Source organism: Zingiber officinale, chromosome 1B (assembly GCF_018446385.1).
Source record: "Zingiber officinale cultivar Zhangliang chromosome 1B, Zo_v1.1, whole genome shotgun sequence".
NCBI classification, from domain to species: Eukaryota; Viridiplantae; Streptophyta; class Magnoliopsida; order Zingiberales; family Zingiberaceae; genus Zingiber; species Zingiber officinale.
Genome location: NC_055986.1, coordinates 23,018,008 through 23,025,922, shown reverse-complemented (window position 1 = coordinate 23,025,922; position 7,915 = coordinate 23,018,008). Strand labels below are relative to the sequence as shown.

Here is a 7,915-nt window from a genome sequence, read left to right as displayed (position 1 = left end):
TACATGATTTGATCATGATCCGTCTCAAATGGGTGGTGCAACGCATATAAACAAAGTGTTGATATTAGAAACAGGTTAGTCTTTCTTCTTAGGTATAACGAGACACAAATGCAATCAGTACATGTTCATCTAAAATTTTAAATAGAATTTAAAATTTGAGGCAACAGGAAGTGGAGACTAGCAAAGTACAATACTGAACCACATTTAGAAAATTATCTCAGCAGAGGCAATCATTTAACCTTATCGTTTCATACTTTTATGTTGTTTAATTTATATTTTTATTAATTATTATTTGTTCTGAGAATTTGAGACGTTTGGAACCAAGTTTTCCCATCGTATTTCCAATATTGCCATTCGCATTTTGAACAGTACGATGAGGAGAATTTTACTAATGAGCTAACTCTCAGGGGCAACATGAAATTTCACCAAATAAAAATATCTGGTTTTCCCTCTCTCATCCGACAAAGGAGAAGCCCTACCTGGTCACACCGGCGTCGTTGGCTCAGCTGCGCTACTAGCGATACCCTCTTGCCGAACAGCCCGGCACCACCTCGCTCTCTGCGACGCAGGTTGATGCCTTTCTTCTCTCCCTTGGTCACCTTACTTTATTCTGCGCTAGCTAGTAGTTGAACTTTCGCTAACTGTGGTTGTTGCAGAGATGGAATCGTTGTGCAAGGCTGAGAGCAGTGGAGTATGCTCCGTGTACGTGGTGAAGCTGCTAATGTCGGAGATCGTTTTAGCGGCCCAAAAGTCCATATTTTGGCTTCTTCTTGCGGTGAGGATGCTTTACCTTTCCACTCGCTTTGCTGACGATAACACTAACCTGGATTTCGTCGCTGGTGTCTTCAATGTCATGATTTTGTTTATTTTGAAGCTTGGGACGGTGCTTTTCCTAAGCTTACCGGAAAAAGTTTAGTTACTTCTGGGGTTTATTCGTTCGTGTTTGGTCAGTGAGACTGTGGGATGCTAAGAGATTGTGTCTATAGCCTTATACTTTTCTTCACATTCTTTTGGGGATTTATGTCATACATCTTGTACGACGCGAGATTGATTAGCTGTGATGCTTCTTAGTTTCGTTTTCATATAGGTTTCCTCTGTGAGCGAATAATCCGGATAAATTCAAATAAATCGGACATGATAAGTTTTAGTTATAACGTTTCGTTTAATATTTTTGATAACTTAGCCTTTCCTATTTTATAGCTTACGTGGCATTATTTCTATGGTTTAAGTGATGTAAGATCTTATCACTTGTGGTGTATATATACAACACAAATGTGAATGGAAATAGCAGCACGGCAAGATTAATTTTTCCCAAGCTACTACGTTTCTTTTTGTTTTGTTTTTATCTTCTTTATTGTTTTTGTGTGTATTGTCGGGGTGCTGCTCATAGATTCTGAACCAACAATTGGTATCAGAGCCTTGGTAGTATAAGACACCCAAGAATCTACAATTCCACAAAAATGTCTGGCATCCCACAAGTTGCTGCAAAGGAGAACGGCGGAGTGCCATTTCCCTATCCGATGCTAAGCCCACACAATTACACTGTGTGGGCAATCAAGACAGAGGCGATTCTTGATGCCCAGGGAGTCTGGGAGGCGGTGGAGCCAGCGGAAGGAGCCCAGGTGGATGCAAAGAAGGATAAAAAGGCACGTGCATACATCCTGCAGTGTGTCCCCGAAGACATCCTTCTCCAGATCGCAACAAAGAAGACGGCGAAGGAAGTCTGGGACAGCCTCAAGACGAGGTACCTTGGTAGTGATCGGGTGAAGAAGGCACGTGTACAAACGTTGAAGAGCGAGTTTGACGCCCTCCGGATGAAAGAGACCGAGACGATTGATGAGTTTGCTGGCAAACTCAGCGCCCTAAGCAGCAAATTCTCCACCCTTGGAGCCACACTTGAAGATTCCTCGTTGGTAAAAAAATTGCTCGATTCTGTTCCTGATAAATTCTTCCCTATTGTTGCCGGCATTGAGCAGTTCTACGACCTTGAGTCTATACCATTTGAGGAGGCTATAGGGCGACTGAAGGCGTACGAGGAACGAACGCTTCGATTACGCAGCAACACCAACGGCACTGAAGGAGAGCTCCTACTTACTCATGCCGAATGGCAAATGCGACAAAAGGGGAGTAGCGTGGACACTTCGTCAGGAGGCAAGGAACGTGGGTCCAACAGCTCTAATCGTGGCAAAGGGCATGGGCGTGGGCGTGGGCGAGGGCGCGGTCGTGGTCGTGGTACACAGCGCCAAGATAGTGCAGGAGGCACTAGCGGCAACAACAGTGACACTCGTGACAAGAGACACATAAAATGCTTCAATTGTGAGAAAATGGGGCATTATGCGTCTGAATGCTACAGCAAGCGTCGTGGAGATGAGGCTCACCTCACTTGCGCCACCGATGAAGAGTCAGCACTAATGATGACCATGTTCCACGAAGAATCTCAGCGGCAGGATACCATTCTGCTCAGTGAAGAGAGGTTGCTACCGGAGGTGTACCGGGGCGTCAAGAAAGGTGAAGACAAAGACGTTTGGTACCTTGACAATGGTGCCAGCAATCACATGACTGGACATCGCGAGAAGTTTCAAGAACTAGATGAAACTATCACCGGGAGGGTGAGGTTTGGCGATGGATCAACCATTGAGATCATGGGCAAGGGGACGGCTGTGTTCGAATGCAAGAACGGCGATCAGAAGACCCTCCACGAGGTATACTACATTCCGAAACTTTGTAGTAATATCATAAGCCTTGGTCAGTTGACAGAAGCTGGGAACGAGGTGCACATGGAAGGAGATACCATGAAGGTGATTGATAGGAGCGGGAAGCTCTTGATGCTGGTAAAGCGAACGCAAAATCGCTTGTACAAGATAACCTTGAAGACATTCAAGCAAGTCTGCCTCCAAGCAAGTCTAGAAGACCCCACCTGGTTATGGCATGCAAGGCTCGGACATGTAAACTTTCATGACTTGAAGCTGTTGGGGGAGAAGAAATTGGCGGTTGGTGTGCCACTATTGCCCCAGACGAACAAGCTTTGCGAGGTGTGTGTGATCTCCAAACATGCAAGATCGTCATTCCCGCACCAAGCAAACTTTAGAGCGACGAAGCCGTTGGAACTTCTCCATGCTGATATCTGCGGGCCAATTTCACCAAGTACACTTGCCGGTAACAAGTATTTCTTTTTGATTGTTGATGATTGCACAAGGTGGATGTGGGTATTTGTCTTGACAGCAAAGAAAGATGCATTCCAAGCATTCAAGAAGTTCAAGTCCGTGACGGAGAACACAACTGAGTACAAGATCAAGACACTTCGGACAGACCGTGGCGGTGAGTTTCTATCCACGGAGTTCACTCGATTCTGTGAAAATGAAGGAATTGAGAGGCACCTTTCGGCTCCCTACACACCCCAACAGAATGGCGTTGTGGAGCGTCGTAACCGCACAGTGATGGCTATGGCAAGATCTCTCCTCAAGGGTACACATATGCCGGCAAGGTTCTGGGGAGAGGCGGTTAGGCATGCTGTCTATCTGCTAAACCGTCTCCCAACTAAAGCGCTAGGAGAACGTACTCCATTTGAAGCTTGGATGGGGAGAAAGCCACATCTTGCCCACTTGAAGGTGTTTGGTTGTATTGCCTATGCAAAAAATACAACCCCTCACCTTAAGAAACTTGACGAAAGAAGCTCACCTATGGTATACTTAGGAGTCGAAGAAGGCTGCAAAGCTCATCGTCTATTTGATCCAAGGCATAACAAGCTACAAGTAAGTAGAGATGTAATATTTCAAGAAAATAGTGAATGGACATGGAATGCAGGTGCTGATAAAGAAGACTTACCTGAGTTTGTGGTGGTGAATGCATTCAACACCGACGAGGTGATTGTTACTGCAGACATTGAGGCAGCGGCGGAAGATGTCACACCATCATCAAGTCTAGCTACCCCATCTTCGACAAGAGCATCAAGTCCGTCTACACCATCATCGAGCACCCAAGCAACTACCTCACCCGAGTCTCATGAAGGGCCAGTCCGTTATCGGTCCATTGCCGATATCTATGCCAACACTGAGGAAATAATTGGTATTGATGAAGAGGAGAATGAGGTAATGCTGATGATGTCAGAAGAGCCGACCTGTTACCAAGAAGCTGCAACCGAGGCTTGCTGGTACGAAGCAATGGAGGAAGAACTGAAGACTATTGAGATGAACAAGACTTGGACCCTAACTGAGCTCCCATTAGGCCACAAACCTATCGGCCTAAAATGGGTGTTCAAACTGAAGAAAGATTCAGCTGGAAAAGTGGTCAAGCATAAAGCAAGATTAGTTGCTAAAGGCTATGTGCAAAAACAAGGCATCGACTTTGAAGAGGTATTCGCACCAGTCGCTAGACTTGATACTATTCGAGTCATTCTTGCACTTGCAGCAAATCAAGGCTGAGAGGTACACCATCTAGACGTGAAGTCGGCATTTCTGAACGGAGAGCTGGAAGAAGAAATATATGTCACTCAACCAGAAGGGTTTGAAATACAAAATCAGAAACACAAGGTGTACAGGTTATCCAAGGCCCTCTATGGACTGCGGCAGGCTCCACGAGCTTGGAACATGCGGCTGAACAGGAGTCTGAAAGAGCTCGGCTTCAAAAAATGCAATCAAGAACATGCAGTATATACAAGAGGTAAAAGAGAAGCTAGTATACTTGTTGGAGTGTATGTTGACGATCTCATCGTGACAGGAAGGAGCACAGAAGGAATAAACAAGTTCAAACAATAAATGATGACAGAATTTGAGATGAGTGATTTGGGTCTTCTCTCCTACTACTTAGGAATTGAAGTGGAACAACAGAAGAGCCGAATTTTACTTAGACAATCAGCCTATGCTAAGAAAATTCTATCTCAATTCCAGATGGCAGACTGTAATGCCACAAAGCAGCCGATGGAACCCAAGACACAACTGCATAAAGACCTGGAAGGGACTCCAATTGATGCCACGGAGTACAGGCGCGTCATTGGCTGTCTAAGATATCTGTTACACACACGGCCAGACCTATCATATTCTGTCGACATGGCGAGCAGATACATGGAAAAGCCTACAAGCATGCATCATAAGGTGGTCAAACAGATCCTCAGGTATTTGAAAGGTACAATCTATTTTGGACTTGCTTACACAAAGGGACCCCAGGAAATTAGTATATTCGGCTACTCGGACAGCGATTTAGCCGGCGATCTCGACGGGAGGAAAAGCACAAGTGGAATGGCTTTCTATTTTAATGAAAGTCTGGTGTCCTGGAACTCACAGAAACAGAAGACAGTGGCGCTTTCATCTTGTGAGGCAGAATTCATGGCAGCCACAACTGCAGCCTGTCAAGCTTTGTGGTTAAGAAGCCTTGTCAGTGAATTAACAGGTGTAAAGCCAAAACCGGTAACCTTGTTTGTTGACAACAAATCCGCCATAGCTCTCATGAAGAATCCGGTATTCCATGGTCGAAGCAAGCATATAGATACAAGGTTTCATTTTATCAGAGAATGCATTGAGAAGGGACAGATTGTGGTGGAGTTCGTTAATACCGGAGAACAGCGAGCCGATGCGTTAACTAAAGCATTGCCAGGAGTGAAGTTAGCTGCCATGCGACAACTACTCGGCATCCGTGATCTACAATCATGTCCGGATTAGGGGGAGTAATGTGAGCGAATAATCCGGATAAATTCAAATAAATCGGACATGATAAGTTTTAGTTATAACGTTTCGTTTAATATTTTTGATAACTTAGCCTTTCCTATTTTATAGCTTACGTGACATTATTTCTATGGTTTAAGTGATGTAAGATCTTATCACTTGTGGTGTATATATACAACACAAATGTGAATGGAAATAGCAGCACGGCAAGATTAATTTTTCCCAAGCTACTACGTTTCTTTTTGTTTTGTTTTTATCTTCTTTATTGTTTTTGTGTGTATTGTCGGGGTGCTGCTCATAGATTCTGAACCAACATCCTCAGCATCAGATTTAAGCACAACTCGTTAAATCTCTTGAGCTTAAGACATTTAGTGATAACTTTCTGTTTGATTAAGTTGAAGTTCTGTAAAACTAATTGCTTTATATAACCAATGTTATTTGTATTGCAGTGATATTTCTCAGCCTATGACCAACAATGGTTTTTTTATTGTTGGGGTTTTAGGTTTCATTACGTTGCCATGGGGTGCGCATTAAGTTATCTTGGATCATAGATAGTTGTTCCCTTGTTGATTGGAAGTCATATAAATTTATTGTGCTGCAAAAGATCAGTGATATTGGCCTTTTTAGCAAATGTGGAGCTATAGACTTACATTAAGGTTTTGACATTTGATCCATGGTTCAAATTTGAGATAGATCATTTTCTGATGCAATTTTTTGCCTTTTAGAATCATCTCATTTTGATGTTGAAAAAATTAGTAGCTATGGGCCATCTTATGTTTCAAATCAAGTATGCCAGGTGAATTAAGTTGATGTCTTCCTTTTGTTTTTAAAAAGATGTTTAGTGTTGATATTGACAATGTTTACCTACTTTATGGTCACAAATGCTAAGGCATTATTCTGTGGATAAACCATACCTTGTATATATGAATATATGACAAGTTTCCATTGTAGTGCAAAAGAGTATTCAAGCTATTTAAGATTAACCAGTTTAATTCGAGTAACCCTTATACTTGCGTAGCTTTAAATTTGTTCAAGTCAACTTTCTTAATTCCTATTTACTACTTCTGTCTGATGGTTTTTGTTTCTCATGATATCGAATCTTTTCAGGGATCACTGTCAAGTAAAATCAATGCCTTGGGTGAAGGATCTGACGTGAGACATATGTATGTTTTACATTTAACTTATTCTTTCAATTGCTTGTTTGCCTGGAGAGAAATGAAAACAGAAAATACAATAGATGATTGAAAAAATTATTCTGGTTTGTTGTTTCTTCTCCCATTTTACTGCAACTAAATACTACATGAGCTTATAACTTCGTATCTTGTTTGGTAGTTCATCAAATTTTTATGATATGCTTTTATGCTTAAGGATATTGAAAAGGAGCAAAGTGGAAACTATGCCTGAGAACAAGGATGATGGTGAGTCTGATGAAGAGGGCGATGATGATGAAGATTCTGGAGATGACGAGGAAGATGATGGCGATGAAGAATTCTCAGGTGAAGAAGGAAATGATGAAGGGGATGAAGATGGCAATGACAATGAGACCGATGGTGGAGGAGGGAGTGAAGAGGAAGACGACGATGAGGATGATGGAGATAATGAAGACAACGATGATGAGGATAACGAAGATGAGGAAGATGATGATGATGAAGAAGAACACTCGCAGCCACCTTCTAAAAAGAAAAAGTGAGCTTCCTTTTGATTCTAGCTAATGATGATTAAGCGTCAGTGATCTTTTATTTAGTAGTTAGGCAGCTGAGCTAATTACGTTTGAATGCATTCCAGTGTTTCTTTCATTTTAATATTCTTCCTGTACTGTTATTTTATTCTAGTCTGAATGCTATTAAGGTTGTTACCTCTTAGAACTTAGTTGGATTATATTAGATGGCATTTCATTGTTGCCTGGTGTTGCATTGTTGTTTCGTTATCCGAATGGTTTCAAAAAAATTTCAGGGTTTGATGGTGCTTTATGACAGTAATTATGGTTGACATATATCTACGTACATCTTAAGATATGGTGTATCTTAAGATATAGACGTAATAAAGTCGAACTCAACAAATTGACAGCTAAAGCTTTCATCTTTTCTTAGCGATTATTTTGTTATTGATAAAATTAGTTAGTCTCCTTATTTATTTTGGAATGATTGATTCAATTTTATAGAATTTTTTCATCAGCTATCAAGATGGTAAATTGGGAAACTTTTGTGGCGGACGGTCAAAAAAATAGAGCATTCTTTGAATGCCCACCTCATTGTGAT

The 7,915-nt window shown here is 42.0% G+C and overlaps 1 protein-coding gene across 1 annotated transcript; it reads left to right on the top strand.

The window, feature by feature from the left end:
• The first annotated feature begins 406 nt into the window (after nucleotides 1-406).
• LOC122052749 (nucleolin-like) lies at nucleotides 407-7,556 on the top strand. Its single transcript, XM_042614438.1, has 4 exons — nucleotides 407-569; nucleotides 657-775; nucleotides 6,765-6,820; nucleotides 7,026-7,556. The coding sequence occupies exons 2-4, from the start codon at nucleotides 659-661 to the stop codon at nucleotides 7,345-7,347; spliced, it is 495 nt and encodes a 164-aa protein (XP_042470372.1). The 5' UTR covers nucleotides 407-569; nucleotides 657-658; the 3' UTR covers nucleotides 7,348-7,556.
• Nucleotides 7,557-7,915: the final 359 nt, after the last annotated feature.

Excerpts from the sequence above, each read along its gene's own strand:
- LOC122052749 (XM_042614438.1), top strand. The coding sequence starts at position 659 with ATGGAATCGTTGTGCAAGGCTGAGAGCAGTGGAGTATGCTCCGTGTAC. Across the intron at positions 776-6,764 it reads TATTTTGGCTTCTTCTTGCG|GGATCACTGTCAAGTAAAAT; the intron begins GTGAGGATGCTT and ends GAATCTTTTCAG. Across the intron at positions 6,821-7,025 it reads GGATCTGACGTGAGACATAT|GATATTGAAAAGGAGCAAAG; the intron begins GTATGTTTTACA and ends TTTATGCTTAAG.